This window comes from Salvelinus sp. IW2-2015, linkage group LG13 (assembly GCF_002910315.2).
Source record: "Salvelinus sp. IW2-2015 linkage group LG13, ASM291031v2, whole genome shotgun sequence".
In the NCBI taxonomy this organism is placed as follows: Eukaryota; Metazoa; Chordata; class Actinopteri; order Salmoniformes; family Salmonidae; genus Salvelinus; species Salvelinus sp. IW2-2015.
This window is the reverse complement of record NC_036853.1, coordinates 47,589,783-47,610,151: the sequence shown is the minus strand read 5'-3', so window position 1 is coordinate 47,610,151 and position 20,369 is coordinate 47,589,783. Positions and strand designations below refer to the sequence as shown.

Sequence of the window (20,369 nt, the reverse complement as noted above, 5' to 3'; positions counted from 1 at the left end):
TCAAGTAATCATTGTATTCTACTATATTCTTGCTAACACACTGTTCTTTATAAACAAGTCTGCTCTGCGTTTGAAAGATACTGATCATAGGAAATGTGATGTGTAATAAGCAGTACCGTAATTCAAAGAACAGCGCGCATTGTTTTTCATTTAACCACACACCTTTAACTATGACGCCAAACCAATACGATCCTTAAACGGAACTGAACAGTGACCATAATAATGTATTCACTTAACGTTTTAGTTATTTAGGCTTTGTTAACACCGGGAACTCAAAATATGACTTATTTAACTTCCCAGCATCACATATTTACCCCCAAGTAGTGTTTAATTCGTGTTGGAGAAAGTACTTGTTGATATAGGTCATCTAGGTAATGGTATTTAGCTAGCTGCTAAGAATGCTAACTGTAACGATATGTTTTTCAAACTCAAATAGCCCCCATCATGGAGGTTCTTACGAATACAGCCGTGGCAGAGATCTGTAAATCGTAGACGACGACTATGCAGTGTTTCGTTTGGAAATAACTCAAAGCCAGAAAAAAAACAGGGCATTGCGGAGGAAACTACAGCTACTGGAACTGAAGGTGCGACGGGAACGTCGTCCCAGTAGTGTCAAGATCCTCGAGCGATACAGAGGACTGGCAAGAGGTACATTTGCAGAAGGCCGAGGCTGCTGTCGCCCCGTTTCCCATGTGTTCAAATGGCTACCAATAATTGGGTCTTGGTCAGTTTTTGGATAGTATCGAAAAATTACCAGATTACTTAGCTACCTATCTTGCGCAAAGACACTATCGTATTCTAACAGATGCGCGAGACTTTTGGATGAAGAATTAAAGCAGTTAGCGCCGCTTCCACGAATACACGTTCATAGTTGTAACCATATATTTGGGAATGCTTACAATGTTTAGATTATAGTTTGACCAGACATTAATAATATATTTGGTAGGGATCTTTGTAACATATCTATTTTGGATGCATCACTTGTTAACTAGAATGCTAACGCTCATTGACATCTGCTGTAGTAAAGTTAGCCAAAGAGCCATTTTACTGTTGAAGTGTTTTGAAAAAGTGTAATGCAGTTGATTTGTGATGAGACAACCATATATTAAAAAGGTCCAATGCTCCGTTATCTTAATATCAAATAATTTCTGGGTAACAATTAAGTACCTTACTGTGGTTGTTTTAAATTAAAATGGTAAAAATAGATTCTTGCAAAGAGCAATTTCTCAAGCAAGGATTTTGCCAGACGGTCAGAGAGTGGGGAGAGAAAGTGAAAATGAGTTATTGGCAAAGCGGTTTGGAACTCAACTTCTGATTGGTCGAAAGGAAAGATCCACCCAAAACCACTCATTCCTATAATTGAATATGTGAGAACAATATTTGTGAACAAATGTTTKATTTTTCCATTATAATAAGATTGGTAGCAACATGTGAAAATCCTTGTGGAAATCTGTTACAGCTCAAGTGAACTACAAAACACAAAATGCAATGCTCTCTCTATGGCTGGCTAGCTAGGTAGCTAGTAAGTGTAGCTACACACAATAATACCAAAGTCAATATCATGTGAAGTAGTTAGTAAGCTGTAAAATCTCCTAAACAAACTGCACTATCAATTTAGGAGTCCACAATCTCACTTTATTAAACCTGCAGATCGATGTGACACAGAGTGGAGTCTGACAAACAACGGCACCATGCAATGCACCCAGGACTGAAGAGGCAGACAAATAGGATACATTTGGTAGACCCTCTGTTAAATAAAKAATTTGAGAGAAGACAACCTCCCGCGTTTACATCTGACAGTATTGAAATCTGACATGCATGATAAGATTTCGCAATCTAAAAGTCGTAGTCCTATTAACTTCCAGTGGAGTGACAGCGGCTTTATCACAATGCTAAATCCTACTGGCCGAATTGCTGCCTGCTTGAATGGCAATAGCTRAGATACACATGAAAAGAWGCAGGGAATGGATAGAARATCGCTCAGAGATGCACAAAAACAATATAACATTCAAAATGGGTTAATCTTTACTTTAACTAATGTTACCAGGCAGGCCAAAACTCCATCCCACCAAAACAGGCTGAACATTTCAGGTGGTCTTTTCAAATAGCTCTTAAACTAAAAGGGATTATCATAATTTTCACAATTTTACAGGACCATTCTAACCTCAGTGTGGATATACAGTACCAGTCAAAAGTTTGGACATCTACTCATTCAAGGGTTTTTCTTTATTTGGAATATTTTCTACATTGTGGAATAATAGTGAAGACAAACTATGAAATAACACATGGAATCATGTAGTAACCAAAAAACAGCTTTGAACCCTCTTGGCATTCTCTCCACCAACTTCATTAAGAATTATTTTCAAACAGTCTTGGAGTTCCACATATGCTGAGCACTTGTTGGCTGCTTCCTTCACTCTGCGGTACATCGCAACCATCTCATTAGGTTGAGGTTGGGATTGTGGAGGCAGTCATCTGATGCAGCACTCCATCACTCTCCTTCTTGGTCAAATAGCCTTTACACAGCCTGGAGTGTGTTTTGGGTCATGGGTCCTGTTGAAAAACAAAATGATAGTCCCACTAAGCGCAAACCAGAGGGATGGTGTATGCTGCAGAATGCTGTGGTAGCCATGCTGGTTAAGTGTGCCTTATCTAAATAAATCACACACCGTGTCACCAGCAAAGCACCATCACACCACCACCTCCATGCTTCACGTGGGAACTACACATGCGGAGATCACCCATTTCCTACTCTGCGTCTCACAAAACATGGCGGTTGAACCAAAAATCTCAAATTTGGAATCGTCAGATCAAAGGACAGATTTCCACTGTCTAATGTCCATTGCTTGTGTTCATTGGCCCAAGCAAGTCTCTTCTTATTATTGTGTCCTTAGTAGTGTCTTTGCAGCAATTCGACATGAAAGCCTGATTCACACAGCTCCTCTGAACAGTGATGTGGAGATGTGTCTGTTGAACGCGTGAAGAATTCCTTTCGGCTGCAATTTCTGAGGCTGGTAACTAATGAACTTATCTTCTGCGACTTATCCTCTGAGGTGACTCTGCGTCTTCATTCCTGTGGCAGTCCTCATGAGAGCCAGTTTCATCATAGCACTTGAGGATTTTTGCGACTGCACTTGAAGAAACGTTCAAAGTTCTATTATTTTCCGGATTGACTGACCTTCATGTCTTAAAGTAATGATGGACTTTGTATTTCTCTTTGCTTATTTGAGCTGTTCTTGCCATAATATGGACTTGGTCTTTTAAAAATAGGGCTATCTTCTGGATACCACCACTACCTTGTCACAACACAACTGATTGGCTCAAACCATTAAGAAGAAAGAAATTCACAAATTAACTTTTAACAGGCACACTTAATTGAAATGCATTCCAGGTGACTACCCATGAAGCTGTTGAGAGAATGCAAGAGTGTGCAAAGCTTCAACAAAGGGTGGTACTTTGAAGAATCACAAATAAAAAATATATTTGGATTTGAACCCTTTTTTTGGTCACTAAATGATTCTATATGTGTTATTTCATAGACTTCACTATTAAATAGTAAAAATAAAAACCCTTGAAAGAGTAGTGTGTCCAAACTTTTGACTTCACTGGGCCTTTAAAAAGACCATCATAAACAAGGACTTAAAATCCAATTATGATCCAAAAGTAGTGTGAAATACAATCATGAAATATGTAAATATTTTTATGTTTGTATTCTGAAAACTCCCACGTGTTCAGTAATCAAATTGCACTAATCGCCCTTGTGTGGCATTGTTTGCAAACACAGAAAGAGGTCTATACCACAGTAGTTAACCTAACCACCTCTTTTTCCCCAATCATGCTCTCAGGTGAAGGACATCTCACTGGAGGTCACAGGAGCWTTGTGAAGCCAGCAGGACACAATACATGGAGAGATGACCAACCAATTACAGTTGATGAGGGGAGTGGATCCTCAACCCAGCATYTTATCGTGATAGAGGTCAGTGCAGGGCTCTCCAACCTTGTTCCTGGGTGGCTGCAGTCCTGTAGGTTCTCACTCTAACCCTAATCTAGCGCACCGGATTCTAATAATTAGCTGGTCGATAAGCTGAATCAGGTTACTTAGAACTGTGGTTGGCGTGAACCTACACAAGGGTATCTCTCCAAGGACAAGGTTGGAGAGCCCTGGCTTCGTTTAGTGTTGCATTACAGTTACTTTGTAAATCAAATGTGGCCAATTCATTTCGGAAAGGCACCCTTAAGCCATTCACATGTACATCTGCCATAGGGGAGCTTGTGAGACTTCCCTAAGACATTGTTATCCAATTCTACTTATGTACCGGTAATAACCTTCTCTCTTCTTGTCAGTCTGCAGAGGCTGCAGGTCCCGGGGTGAAGCTAGAGAGGTCTGAAGGAGAGGAGGACCCACGGCACAGGAGAGACAGCCAGACTGATGTCGAGGACCCTACCACCGCCGCAGCGCAGCCCAGGACCCGACGCAGCACCACGGAGGTCAGTGGAACGCTGAACGCCGTCCTCAAGTCAAAGACAYACAACAAGACTTTAACTGTAACTCACAGTCTCTTACATACAGGACCTGACCAMATATCAGACCCAGGTCTGGGGAGACTGGGCTGTCCTRCTMCTCCCGGCTCAGACTATTTACCGGTATTTCACCAGAGCCAGAGGCCTGTTCATTCCCGTGGGGATGGAGACACGTTAGATACTGGTGGTGATGATCCTGCTTGTTCTTACACTACAGAGYACCCAGAGGACCTCAACATGCCCTTGGGTTTAGAGACACAGACAGATCTGTCTATAGGGGACTGGAACCAGTACAGTYGTAGTGTATACTCTGAAGGGTACTTAGATAAGAAAGGGGAGGGGCTGGTCATAGATGAAGTGACTGTGAAATTGGAGGGTGACCTTCCTCCCACATGGAATGCAGATCACCTAAGAGAAGGACACTCGCAGGGCAGAGATTTCTTAGACTACAGGGAAAGCTTAGAGACAAATCCAAATGTTGCGACCTACTCCCCTTTACACACGCTCAGAGAGCGRAACCCTGTGTCCACGTCGATGGGGTCTATTGATTCACACGGRCACATCCTTTTCGATCAGGTATTGAACTCAAACAGGGATAAAACCCAGGCATGGGGAGGGGGAGCAACATCAGGCAATAGTAAAGAGAAACGGTTCCTCTGCATGTTCTGTAACAAAGGCTTCAGCTGCCCCCAGAAGGTGGAGATCCACCAGAGGGTCCACACAGGAGAGAAACCATTCAGCTGCACCCAGTGCCACATGCGRTTCACTGAGGCTGGCACCCTGAAGCGGCACCAGAGGGTCCACACAGGGGAGAAACCTTACAGCTGCCCCCAGTGTGAGAAGAGGTTCTCCCGCCAGGACAAACTGAAGATGCACCTGAAGGTCCACACGGGAGAGAGGCCGTTCGCCTGTACGCACTGCGGGAAGAGGTTCTCAGAGAGGAGCTACCTCAGAATACATCAGGAAAAAACCCATTCCACTCTATAACATAGAAAGTAACTATTKCATTTGATAGCTTCTGACTTTTAGATCAAAGCCGCATTAAAGGTAGACTTTCAATTTCCGCAACAACTAAGAGCGTTGGAAGTGCAAGGCCCAGACATTGGAATATACACTGAGTGTACAAAACATTAGGAACACATGACATGGACTGACCAGGTGAAAGCTATGGTCCCTTATTGATGTCACCTGTTAAATCCACTTCAATTAGTGTAGATGAAGGGGAGGAGACGGGTTAAAGAAGGATTGTTAAGCCTTGAGACAATTGAGACACGGATTGTYTATGTGTGCCATTCATAGGGTGAATGGGCAACACAAAATATTGAAGTGCCTTTGAATGCTGGATGCAAATGACATCCAGCCAACTTGACACAAACTGTGGGAAGCCTTCGAGTCAGCATGGGCCAGCATCCTTGTGGAATGCTTTCGACACCTTGTAGAGTCCATGCCCCAAAGAATTGAGGCTGTTCTGAGGGTAAAAGGGGGTGCAACTCAATATTAGGAAAGTCAAATCAAATTGTGTTTGTCACATGCGCCAAATACAACAGGTGAAATGCTTACTTACAAGCCCTTAACACTTATTTTTCTTAACTGCATTGTTGGTTAAGTAAACATTTTAAATAACAAATAATAATTAAAGAGCAATAGTAAAATAACAGTAGCGAGGCTGTTACTAACCAGTGCGGGGGGCACAGGTTAGTCGAYGTAATATGTACATGTAGGTAGAGGTAAAGTGAKTATGCATAGATATATAAACAGAGAGTAGCAACAGTGTAAAAGAGTGGGTGCAAATAGTCTGGGTAGCCATTTGATTAGCTGTTCAGGAGTCTTATGGCTTGGAGGTAGAAACTGTTAAGAAGCCTTTTGGACCTAGACTTGGTGCTCTGCTACCGCTTGCTGTGCGGTAGCAGAGAACAGGCGTACCTAATGTTTTGTACACTCACTGTATAAGACATGTATAAGCCTAATGCATCTTTCATTACTTCCATTGAACTACTTAATTTTRRCCCCTAATATTATTTTAATGTGAAAATGAATGCAATTCATCAGGTTCATGCAGCTCTGTAGTTGAGACAACGTGTGTGTGGTTTTCATAATGGTGTATTTAAAACTTGTTTGTTTAATAAACACAAAATGGGACTTTTTAAGTCTGACTTTTGTTGAGATTCTCTTTCGTATACATCACATCTGATCTCACCCTATTCTGTGTAAACCCGACAGCGCTTTATAARCAATATACACCAACTACATATACCGACACATTACCACACACTAACAAACACCTACTGTACACGTTAACATAGTTTAGTTAGGTTTGTCTTACTTTTGACTTTTACCCACATATTTATGTCCACCATGATGGGTTTAACAACAAWGAAGTCGTTCTGTAACTACAGTATAGGACTCAAATACAGTGGGGATGGGTAAACACGCATACTTGCGAACATAAGCAACCATTTAAGTTTCTCTGGCTCAAAATGCGTATCAGCCAATTAAAACCGTTGGTTTACTTGCACGTGACAGAACGCTGAATTGTAGCTGAMGTGCATTCATTTCTCTTGAACGGTTTGTACTGAACGACACGTTTCCRAAAAACGTTATTGTACGTTATTTAACAGACTGTTTGGTGGGTGTGGCTTGAAGCAATGAGTGACTTATTTAAAGGGCAGTGGCCATGCTGACGGCGTTCCACAACCCAACCCCGTTTTTTAACTGGTCGTTCAGTACAGCATCGTTTCCGTTCAACTGTACGTTCCAGAATGTAAAAACGTTGTGAATGCAGCCCTGGTCCCATCAGATAACATGGCACACGTTAGCCCTATGCTTATCTCACCAGGTGGCAGTGATTATATCCTGTAACAAATTCTTCATAAGATCTATAAAGATCTTATACTTTAAATCCCCCAACCAATATTATTTCTTAAAATAGGTCAACCTTGGCCACTTAAGGGATATTATAAACCTACAAATTCAAGGTTTGCTTRTGTTCCGCTGGTCTGTAACAAAATGTTCTGTGCCAATATTGRATTGATTAATCCTTGACTAGGCTACTAGCTACTACTAACGTTAGACATTTTCACGTTTTCACATATGCCAAAATCCCACGTTTTTGTTTCAGTTTCACACACATCCATGTGCTTTTATGGAAAATTTGAAATAAGGTCCTTACAACATGTGTATTTATAGTACATCATWAAAAAAAAACAATAGCCTTATGGATTTGTCTAGTAGCAGTCATGTAGGCTACCATTATCATCATCACTTCTAGGCAGCACACACTGCTAAAMCGATTGACTCTAAATCAATAGTGCACTTTCACCATGAGCCCCCCGCATCAACATTTTTTGTTAGGGGGGAAAAAACTGTTCACCGTTGGTTCTTCATGCTCGATTCAAAACGCATGTGACGAAGTGGATGACTATAATAATGTATAGCCTATAAAACGTTATAGGCCTTCATAGGAATATAGCCTACACTAATGTGTCCTAACCAGCTAAGCTCCACTAGTCTTTAACCTCACCGGCCTGGAAGCCGAGGCTACATATGGAATAGGACCTAGTTAGTTAATGGGGTTTATCATAAATTGAAGTGTACCATGCAAAGTCCCATATGATTTAATAGGTTATAGCATAAGCAGGACACTATCTGATGGGAATTAATGTAGGTTATAGCTCTACTGTTGATTGGACGGTGTCTGGGTGAGCCTTTTCTTGTTTGCTTATGGCTCTATTCATCAGCATCTGTTTGTGATGTGTGGTGGTTAATTTCTGTATTACCAAATGAGGAGAAACAAACTTCACACACCAGTCAGAGTTATACTTAAACTACATCTTTAATAATAAGAGCTTTGCATTAGCAATGACTTTCAATGATGCACCATTTCTAATGAACCATTGCAAGTGACAACACAAAAGTACAAAGATCTTTTATAGCCAAGATACAACCCTCTCAACCTACATGACGAACCACAGATTCGTAGAATGGTCACAAGGTTAAGATTTGTATGAAAGGTATCTATAATACATAGCAGACAGCAACTGCTGTGTCAACAGTTTTCATTGTATAGACCAGTGTCTGGTCCTCCTACTCCAAACTGGAACCGACTCTACCGTACCATGGTGAGCACAAAAACATTACCTCATGTTATCTGGAATGCTCTTTYGGTTTTATCACCCAAAGACATCGTAAATCTCCTCTGTCAGTGCTATCTCATAGAGGCCCTCTTCAGTAGAACACACACACAATAGTTAACAGAATACTCTATTCTGTCGAATAAAACAACCAATATAATGCAATACAAGCATTATAACATAATCTTGCAATTTCCACGACAGATGGTACATAAATGGCTATGAAAATAATGGATAAGGTAAATCTACTGGACAAACATATAAATGCAACATGCAACAATTTCAAACATTTTACTGTGTTACAGTTCATACAGTTCTCTGTCAATTGAAATAAATTCATTAGGCCCTAATCTATTAATTTTCACATGACTGGGAATACAGATATGCATCTGTTGGTCACAGATACCTTTAAAAAAAATGTGCCTCACACTGGGCCTCAGGATCTCGTCACTCTATCTCTGTGCATTCAAATTACCATCCATAAAATGCAATTGTGTTTGTTGTCCTTACGCCTCCCCATACCATAACCCAACTCCACTATGGGGCACTCTGTTCACAACGTTGACATCAGCAAACCGCTCGCGCACACACACAACGCCATACACGTGGGTAGAGAAATTAACATTAAATTCTCTGGCAACAGCTCTGGTGGAAATTCCTGTAGTCAGCAAGCCAATTGCACGCTCCTTCAAAATTTGAGACATCTGTGACATTGTGTTGTGTGACAAAACTACACATTTTAGAGTGGCCTTTTATTGCCCCCAGCACAAGGTCTTGATATGCCACACCTGTCAGATGGATGGGTTATCTTGGTATAGAAGAAATGCTCACTAACAGGGATGTAAATAAAACATTTGAGAGAAATAAGCTTTTTTTTAATGGAACATTTCTGGGATCTTGTGCTTCTACACCTGCATTGCTTGCTGTTTGGGGTTTTAGGCTGGGTTTCTGTACAGCACTTTGAGATATCAGCTGATGTAAGAAGGGTTATATAAATACATTTGATTTGATCTTTTATTTCAGCTCATGAAACATTGGACCAACACTACATGTTGTGTTTATATTTTTGTTCAGTTTAGTATGGTCTACAGCAGGGCTGCCAACCCTCTTCCTGGAGATCTACCATCCTGTGGGTTTTCAGTCCACACCTGATTCTACTTATTAGCTGCTCAACAAGACCTTAACTAGCTGAATCAGATGTGCTAAATTAGGGTTGGACTGAAAACCTACAGGACATTAGATCTCCAGGAAGAGGGTTGGGCAGCCCTGGTCTACAGCATGTCTTCAACCCTGTTCCTGTCACGCCCTGACCTTAGAGAGCCTTTTTATGTCTCTATTTGGTTTGGTCAGGGTGTGATTTGGGGTGGGCATTCTATGTTCTGATTTCTATGTTTTTGTATTTCTATGTGTTGGCCGGGTATGGTTCTCAATCAGGGACAGCTGTCTATCGTTGTCTCTGATTGGGAATCATACTTAGGCAGCCTTTTTCCCTTTTGTCATTGTTGGGAAGTTATCTTTGTTAGTGGCACTATAGCCCTGTTAAGCTTCACGGTCATTTCTTTGTTTCTTGTTTTGTTGGCGACATTTAAATATAATAAAGGAAAATGTACGCTCACCACGCTGCACCTTGGTCTCCTTCCGACAACGGCCGTGACAGTTCCTGGAGAGAGACCGTCCTGTAGGTTTTCGCTCCAACCTCAGCTGCAACTAACCTGGTTGAGCTTACCAACCAACTAATTATTAGAATCAGGTGCGCTAGATTAGTGTTGGAGCAAAAAACCTACAGGACTGTAGCTCACCAGGAACAGGGTTGGAGAGCCCTGGTCTACAGCTTATCATGAGGTATTCTAACTCAGGCGAGACTTCCTTAATATTAGAGATTGCGTACCAGCTGTTGTTAACAAAGAGTCACACCATCCCCCTTGTGCTTTCCAGATACTGCTGTTCTGTCCTGCCGATGCATAGAAAAACCCACTAGAATATTATCCATGTCCTTGTTCATCCAAGTTTCAGAGAAACATAGGATATTACAGTTGTTCAGGTCCTGTTGATAGGATAGTCTCGAACGAAGCTCATCCAGTTTGTTCTCCAGTGATCGAACATTAGCCAATAGAACAGAGGGTAGAGGTGGATTATTTCCTCGCGTCCGTAGTTTCATCTGGGTAGCCGCATGTCGGCCTCTACATCGCTTTCTCTTTCGAGTGTCGTGGATTATGGCCTAGTCTGGGGTGAGCAGTATTTCCTGTGCCACCGACTCATTGAAGTAGAAATCTTCATCCAAATTGAGGTTAGTGATCACTGTTCTGATAACCAGAAGCTCTTTTTCAGTCATAGAAATTGATGGCGGAAACATTATGTACATTTTTTTAAATTAAGATCAGCGCCAAAAAACACAAAATAACAGAATTGGTCAGTTGGTCAGCCTGTAAAACGTCCGCTATACATTCCACCGCCATTTTCATGACAGAGCCATGACCATGTCTATGACAATTATGTGGACTAGGCACTTTACACAGAGAGCAATTTAACCAGTCAGTCAAATACACGCGATAGTTGCTTTGATGATGTTGGACTGAGGTACGTTAAGGATGCTTCCATGAACAAGTGTAGGAAAACCAACAACTATGTCAACGACTTGAATTGGCTGATGCAGAACTTGTTCCAGGTTATAGTCACTGCCACCTGGTGAGGTTAGTATAGGTCTAACGTGTGCTACAATTTAGCGCTCTGTCAACTGCAAATAAATCAACGTTCTGAATTGACTGATACACATTTTGAGCCAGAGAAACTGGTCACATTTATATGGTTGCAAGTATGGCCAAGCAATGTTTAAAGTGTTTAATATTGGCGTGTACGTACCAGAGGGAGGTGTATGTCTCTGTAATCTGTATCTCCTCTCTCTTCCAGGAGGAGGAGGGTCCAAAAGGTGCTGCTGGAGGACAATCAGATTACACCTCCTCCTGAACCCACAGATGAACCAGCTGAGCAACACAGGACCACACACAGTCTCACGGAGGTGAGCCCACTGTAAACTTAATGTTATGACTATGACTACTGTTTTTTGAAGGAGGTGATATGATGTACAACATACATATGGCGAGTCGCACTCTCGCGACTTTGGTTGAAGGATCTACAATCACGCCAGACAAGGCCAATGAACTCCATGCCTCACTGGAACCCCCGCKTTCCACAGGTGATAAGTGTGAGGCTAGGATTCATGCTCTACAACGAGTCCAGGAATGGGCAGCGCAGGGCCAAACAGGTGTTGTATCTCGTTTGCCTCCTTCAGGGAGCAGTAGTTATATTCATAATGTTACGTTCCCTTTCAGTCTGTCAACTTCGGTACAACATACTATGGGGAAATATAATCACGCCACAAGACGACCCCAACGGATACTAAATGAAATGGCCCATGGCAGACCACCCAGATGCGTCAGTCTGGGTATTGCGCAGATGCCACGCTGTCTAGTGACTTTCCCTTGTCCCAGCTGTAAGCACACTGGGAGCAGTGACATCCAAGTGATAAAAGCTTACAAAAGTGTGTGGTGATGCCCAACTCGCCACGGCACAAATATCTCCTAWYGTCAACCCTTTAAAACAACGCCCAAGACGCTGCCAGACCCCTGGTGGAGTGGGTGTGTACACAGGTAGGTAACACTTAACCCTTGCTGCTATATGCCAGGGAGATAGCCTCCACAATCCAGTGGGAGAGATGCTGCTTAGACAGCGCCCTCCCGTGACCTGGATTAGCAAAACAGACCAAAAGCTGGTCACATAACCGGATATCCCAGGTCCGTTCAATGTACAAGCGTAAAGCTTGCACCGGACACAGGACATGTAACCTCTGTTTCTCTTTAGAAGCAAAAGGAGGAGGCAAAAAGGGAAATAGCTCTTAAGCTAAGGACCTGTAGGACATAGCCATGACTTTCAGGGTTAAGGCTGTATTTGGATGCAACGAGTCGCCCGGGGCGAACTGAATACAGGAAGTGTGTACGGATAACACGGTCCCCAACACGTTTAGCCAAAGCCAGGAACAGGGATGTTTCGTAGGAGAGGATTGTCAGATCCACCGACTCCAGAGGCCCAAAGAGTGCCTCCAAAACCAGTGCCAAGTCCCATGTGGGCGGAATAGGTTAAGAGACCCGTCTGAGACGGCATACAACTTAGAGGAACCCCACTACCAGGGGTGGGTCCCTGGTGAGGCTCCGTCAATTCCCACATGACATGCTGGGATAGCGGCCATGTCCACTTTTAACGTGGAGAATGCCCGCCCCTGCTAAAAAAGCTCCTGTAGTAACATAAGGATGTCCCTCACAGAGCACTGAAAAGGAACAAGTCCATTATCTTAGCACCAGAGCTCAAACGCTTGCCACTTATACTCATACTCATACAACCATTTAGTGGAGGGCGCCCTTGCAAACTGAATGGTAGCAATAACATTCAGAGGTAAACCTCTAGCCATCAGATTGGCCCTKTCAGGGGCCAGGCCAATAGGAACCTAATATCCYGCCTCCCGTGKCAAACCTGCCTGTGTGCCTGGGACAACAGGTCCCCGCTTAAAAGGCGATTGATCTCTGCAAACCAAGGCTGCCTGGACCAACGGGGAGCCACAAGAATCAATGATCAACCCTCCCGGCGCACCCTCCAACGTGGGCTGAATCAGAAACACTGCCGGAAACACGTAAAGTAGGGTACGAGGCCACTGGTGCGCCAGAGAGTCTGTTCCCAACAGGGCACCTTGGGTCCCTCTTCAAGAACAATACAACAATGACACTGCACATTCTCACAATGCGTAAAGATCTACATCGGCTCTGCTGAAAATTCCCCATACCTGGGAGACCATCCAGGGGTCTAACCTCCACTCTTGAAAGAGAGAGGGTCCAACTTGGATAAAATATATGCACCGAACTCCTTGTGGTGTGCCGGGCGCCTGCAGGCTGACTTCGGTCATCAGTTGAACAGTGTTTCCTCCGACACATTGGTGCAGCTGACTTCCGGATTAAGCGGGCGAGTGTTAGAATCGCGGTTTGGCGGGTCATGTTTRGTAGYACGCATGACTCAACCTTCGCCTCCTGAGCCTGTTGGGGAGTTGCTGCGATAAGACAAGATCGAAAAAGGGGGTAAAAAAATATAAATAACATCTGCACCGGAGAGGCAACCGAGAAATGCGCTGCCCAAAGCGAGAGCATGTGCGTATTTCTCCCCAGCAATAGGATACGAGCCAAGGTTAGGAGAGAGAGAGACAGTCTCTCTCACCATCTGTTGATGCACGCTACCACTGACATATTGTCYATTCTAACAATACCAAGCCGACCTGACAAAAGCAGGGTGAAGCACCTGAGTGCCACATACAACGCAATTAGCTCCGGTTAATTGATATGCAGTGCGCTCCACACAAGTGTCCATACCCCGTCATGATCCCCCCTGTCATGATCACCTTGCAGGATACAACTCAGCCCATGGGAGCCCCCTGACAATAGCAGAGGGTCCAACCACTGGTCCATGGCCTGTATGCCTGACYGGGACACCCGACGCGACTGGCTTAGGCTGCGAGATGCGTCCAGGTGAGTGGCTAGCATTCAGCACCGGAAGGGCCGCATCAACAATAGCCCCAGGGGAACGACTTCCATCACAGAAGCCATCATCCACAGTAGGCGTAGGCACTGGCATAAACGCACTGAGTGACCCAGCCGAAATGTGGACCCGGACCCCTTCTGTGAGGATAGAAAAGAACGATACGCCAATGACCCAGAAACAGAATGCGCTGAGGAGTCAGACAGCTCTTTTCCTGGTTTCTTATGAAGCCTAGAGACTGAATATGGGACAGTTGCATGGATGTGAGCTTTCTGAGTTTGTAGACTCTGAGGTGCTTGTTGGGGGCACGTAGATCTAGAATGGGACGCAAAGTCCCATCCCTTTTCCCAACCAGGAAATTCCGGCTGTATCAGCCGCTACCTAATCTTCAATATGCAGTAGGAACCACTCGGATTGCCTGCTTCTGGAGACAAGAGGGTATTTCTTCCCTCAAAATGGGCGCTGAGGCCTCGGGAACAGTCAACGTGATGACGCTGCAGAAGTGTGGGGGGACTCACAACAAATTGTAGCCTGTAACCTGACATCACTGTTCGCATGATCCAGGGCGACACTGCGCATGCGCGCCATAGGTCGGAGTAGATAGCGAGCCTGCTATCGGAAGGGGCGGTARGCCACCTTATGTACTGGGAGAGATTGGTTATTTTTTCATTTCCACCACTCTTGACAACTGTGTGTCAACGTGGAGATGGGACACTTCATTGAACTCACATGCGGGAGACAACACTTGACACCCTTGAACACTGTGGAATTTGGTTACCAAAAAAAAGTTTATATGCTAAGGCTTGCCTAAAGCAAACGTACCACGATTGGCAATGCCACCTGGTACTGAAATAGTATATTTTGAAACATAGCAGGGATCAAAATGGAGTAGCAGTCAGACGTCTTCGTCTTTGTCCTGTCCCTTGTATATATATTTTTACATKTTTTTCTTCGCATATCTTTTAAAAATATTTTCCTAAACATCAACTTCTAAATACTCTCCTGCAACCCACCTCACCCAATGTGGCGTGGATCTGCTTTTTTCTAAAGTATTTCTATTTACTTCGGATCTGGAATTCCTCAACTGAAAATAGCCAGCTAACTACCTACCAGCTATGGTTAGCAAACCATTGCTAGCGGTCATCAGCTAACCTTTAGCTTGGAAAGCTCTCGCCAGTTCGAACAACGTGACTCAAACCAGAGCATAACGGACCTATTTCTCTCCATATCCCCGGATTCCTACTGCAAACTCTGAACATTTTCATCTGGACCTTCGCAACTAGCTAACCGCAATCCCGGGTGACCACTCCTGGCTAGCTTTTCCATCCCGGAGCAAGCACCAATTAGCCTGAAGCTAGCCCGGGCAGGGCTCCTGTGCTACCAACGAAGCCCACTCCTGGGCGACAATATCCGGACCCCTTCTACTGCCGGTACGGGGCATGGAACCCCGCCGATCCTCTACGACTGGAATACCGACATAATCTGCCAGAGGACTCCAACAGGCGCGACGCCCGCTGAAGGTCCATTCTGCTAAACTGCTAGGCCTGCTAGCTACCTAGAGTTACCTGGAACCCTACTAATTCCACAACTGGTCTATCGACGTCACCGCACGAAGAGGCAAAAACAGACTTACCCCCATCGCGACGTCCCCCAAAGGCTAACTTGCTAGCCCCGGTCTGCTAACTGCTAGCTTGCCTGCCCCAGTTTGCTAACTGCATAGCTTGCCTGCCTTGGTCTGCTAACTGCTAGCTTGCCTGCCCCAGTTTGCTAACTGCTAGCTTGCCTTCCCCGGTCTGCTAACTGCTAGCTTGCTAACCCGGTCTGCTAACTGCTAGCTTGCCAGCCCCGGTCTGCTAATTGCTAGCTTTAGCCCCGACCTACTAACTGTTAGCTTGTTAGCATCGGCCTGCTAACTGTCTGAATCGCTGTGTCCCCAGTCAACCCAACCACTCACTGGACCCATATGTTCACTTGGCCTCGMCCATTACTGTCCTGGTTAGTGATTACTGTCTTATTTCACTGTAGAGCCTCTAGCCCTGCTCAATATGCCTTAACCAACCATGTTGTTCCACCTCCTACATATGCGATGACATCACCTGGTTTAAACGTCTCTAGAGACGTCTCTAGAGAAGTTCTCTCTCATCATTACTCAATGCCTAGGTTTACCTCCAATGCACTCTCTTCCTACCATACCTTTGTCTGTACACTATGCCTTGAATCTATGCTATCGAGCCCAGAAACCTGCTCCTTTTACTCTCTGTTCCGAACGTGCTAGACGGCCAGTTCGTATAGCATTTAGCCGTACCCTTATCCTACTTCTCCTCTGTTCCTCTAGTGATGTAGAGGTTAATCCAGGTCCTGCCGTGCCTAGCCCCACTCCCACTCCCCAGGTGCTCTCATTTGTTGACTTCTGTAACCGTAAAAGCATTGGTTTCATACATGTTAACATTAGAAGCCTACTCCCTAAYTTTGTTTTACTCACTGCTTTAGCACACTCTGCCAACCCGGATCTCTTAGCCGTGTCTGAATCCTGGCTTAGGAAAACCACCAAAACCCTGAAATCTCCATTGCTAACTATAACATTTTCCGCCAAGATAGAACTGCCAAAGGGGGCGGTGTTGCAATCTACTGCAAAGATAGCCTGCAGAGTTCTGTATTACTATCCAAGTCTGTACCCAAACAATTCGAGCTTCTACTTCTAAAAATTCACCTTTCCAGAAACAAGTCTCTCACTGTTGCCGCTTGCTATAGACCTCCCTCTGCCCCCAGCTGTGCCCTCGATACCATATGTGAATTGATTGCCCCCCATTATCTTCTGAGCTCGTGCTACTAGGTGACSTAAACTGGGACATGCTTAACACCCCGGCCATCCTACAATCTAAGCTTGATTCTAATCGATCTGGCCGGGGTATCCTGGAATGACATTGACCTCATCCCGTCAGTAGATGATGCCTGGCTATTCTTTAAAAGTGCCTTCCTCACCATCTTAAATAAGCATGCCCCATTAAAAAAATGTAGAACTAGGAATAGATATAGTCCTTGGTTCACTCCAGACCTGTCTGCCCTTGACCAGCACAAAAACATCCTGTGGCATTAGCATCGAATAGCCCCCGTCATATGCAACTTTTCAGGGAAGTTAGGAACAAATATACACAGGCAGTTAGGAAAGCTAAGGCTAGCTCTTTSAAACAGAAAAACAGCATCCTGTAGTACTAACTCAAAAAAGTTCTGGGAAACTAAAGTCCATGGAGAATAAGAGCACCTCCTCCCAGCTGCCCACTTGTTATGGGATTTTTATGAATAATGACTAAAAAAGTAACATTTAATGTACTATAACTAAAATCAAATCAAATTTATTTATATAGCCCTTCGTACAAGCTGATATCTCAAAGTGCTGTACAGAAACCCACCTAAAACCCAAACAGCAAGCAATGCAGGTGTAGAAGCACGGTGGCTAGGAAAAACTCCCTAGAAAAGGCCAAAACCTAGGAAGAAACCTAGAGAAACCAGGCATGAGAGGTGGCAGTCCTCTTCTGGCTGTGCCGGTGGAGATTATAACAGAACATGGCCAAGATGTTCAAATGTTAATAAATGACCAGCATGGCCAAATAATAATAATCACAGTGGTTGTCGAGAGTGCACGCACCTCAGGAGTAAATGTCAGTTTGGCTTTTCATAGCCGATCATTAAGAGTATCTCTACCCTCCTTGGTCTCTAGAGAGTTGAAAACAGAGTCTGGGACAGTTTGCACCGTCCGTGAACAGTCAGGTTCCCATAGCCGCAGCAGAACACTTGAAACTGGACAGCAGCACGGCCAAGTGAACTGGGGACAGCAAAGTCATCATGCCAGTTGTCCTGAGGCATGGTCCTAGGGCTCAGGTCCTCCGAGAGAGAAGAAAGAGGAATTAAAGAGAGCATACTTAAATCACACAGGACACCGGATAAGACAGGACAAGTACTCCAGGATATAACAAACTGACCCCAGCCCCCCGACACGTAAACTAATGCAGCATAAATACGTAGGCTGAGACAGGAGGGGTCAGGAGACACTGTGGCCCCATCTCGATATACCCCCGGACAGGCCAAACTGAAGTGATATAACCCCACCCACTTTCCAAGCACAGCCCCCACACCACTAGAGGATAACTTCACACAACCTACCATCCTAGACAAGGCCAGTATACCCCACAAAGATCTCCGCACACGCACAACCCAAGGGGGGCGCCAACCCAGACAGAAGATCACGTCAGTGACTCAACCCACTCAAGTGACGCACCCCTCCTAGGGACGCATGAAAGAGCCAGTAAGCCAGTGACTCAGCCCCTATATAGGGTTAGAGGCAAGAATCCCAGTGAGAGAGGGAACCGCGCAGCATAGACAGCAAGTCGGTTCGTTGCTCCACGAGCCTTTCCGTTCACCTTCACACTCCTGGGCCAGACTACCACTCAATCAAACCGACTAGAGAGATGAGTCTTCAAATAAGACTTAAAGGTTGAGACCGAGTTCTGCGTCTCTCACATGGGTAGGCAGACCATCCATAAACTTACCCCTTCGTACAATTGTATGAATTTTATGAAATTTATTCCGAAATCATGATCATCTATAAATCTGATGCTGTGTAGTTTTATCTAGAATTAGGACCAAGACTTTTTTTCCCTTTTTAGTATGTAAGCAAGATGCAATTGTGAGACAATGATAGATAAGAGGAACTATCGAACCAGAAAAACAAGCTCTCACTACTGTTTTCCTTACAGGACATTCTGTCCCCACCCAGGGAGGGGAGAGACCTTGGGCTTGTAGTAGATTGTATAACAAGTGGCAGACAATGCATGAGAAGAAGACTTGTGAACTATATTGTCATTGTTTCTGAGAGGAGGAGGGACATTTATGATGAAATGTGAGGTATATAGACCAATGTACAGGAAATGATAGGCAGAACGTTCCCGTAAATAAACATTTGACTATTGTAGACTGGGCCTCTGTCTGTTTTTATTTCTATCAGTATCCTACAAATCCTGATATAGAAGACTGAGTAATTTAATTTAATTGGTTAAAGAACATGAGAACTTAATTCTCCTAACAATTGGTCCTTCGAAGCCGGAACTCAATATCTGTCCCTGCRGTCCGAAGGTACCGTGCCGTAATACCGTGCACGGGCGGGTCATTGACCCGTAAATTAAAGACCTGTCCCCTGACATTGGGGTTCCATAACAGGCCGGTATATACCTAAGGTCGGCAGAGACGGTGACGTGATCCAACCTACATTGCTTTTCCCAGTCTACAAGACAGGTCAGTAAATCTTTATTTACGAATTTGGGGGGAATGATTTAAGATATCTTGGATTTGATGTTCTAAAAATGCTTAGAATTAATCAATAATAGGTGCTTGATTATTCTAAACAGATTCACTAGGTTTACTTTGTGTTGTAACCAAAATCGATAGGAGACAGGTCCGCGATGCCCTGAGGTAAGGTGCACTACCACAAATAAAACTAACTTAATAGATCCGGCCACCTTTGTGACGGCCTGCAAGGTTTGTTAAGTAGGGATATTAAATAAGTGTTAGATAGGACGGTCGTTTTGTACAAATAGGATAACTTATGGTTAACTGGCATAAACTAGCCATAGACCACATTCAAAAGACATACCTAAATAAAGTCCTAATACCTAAATAGTCTWRCTGTATATGGGAAGTAGTCTGAGACTATGAAAAGTAGCGATAGATATATTAAAACAGGTGTGGATATAAACTAGGCTTGGTGAGAAAGGAAGGTGATTCTATGCGAACAAGATAACTTAACCTATTCAATACTGAAATAAAGTCCAAAAATGGAGAAAGGAAGGGAAACCTAATATAGCGGAGTGAGATACGAGATATTGACGTAAAAAGAACAAGCAACAACCAAAAAATAGGCTGCTGGCTAGGGATTTATGACCCCTGGAAAATAGCTTATAGGTTGTAAACGGTGAGACCTAATGTCCGATCGACAGTCAACTCTATAGATAAAGTTTCCAGAAAGGAGAAACACACATCAAACATCACATACACATAGAATGTGTAAATATACCCTAGAACAGAACTATAGATACACATAGGTTAAAGAGATACACATAGATTGTGAGCATAAAGAGACACACATATAGT

The 20,369-nt window shown here is 43.9% G+C and overlaps 1 protein-coding gene across 1 annotated transcript; it reads left to right on the top strand.

Annotated features, from left to right (window-relative positions):
* Positions 1-489: 489 nt before the first annotated feature.
* Positions 490-6,674, top strand: LOC111971732 (uncharacterized). The gene is made up of 3 exons (XM_023998568.2): positions 490-648; positions 3,846-3,976; positions 4,345-6,674. Exon 3 carries the CDS (start codon positions 4,759-4,761, stop codon positions 5,506-5,508), a length of 750 nt encoding a protein of 249 aa, XP_023854336.1. The 5' UTR covers positions 490-648; positions 3,846-3,976; positions 4,345-4,758; the 3' UTR covers positions 5,509-6,674.
* The last annotated feature ends 13,695 nt before the right edge of the window (positions 6,675-20,369 follow it).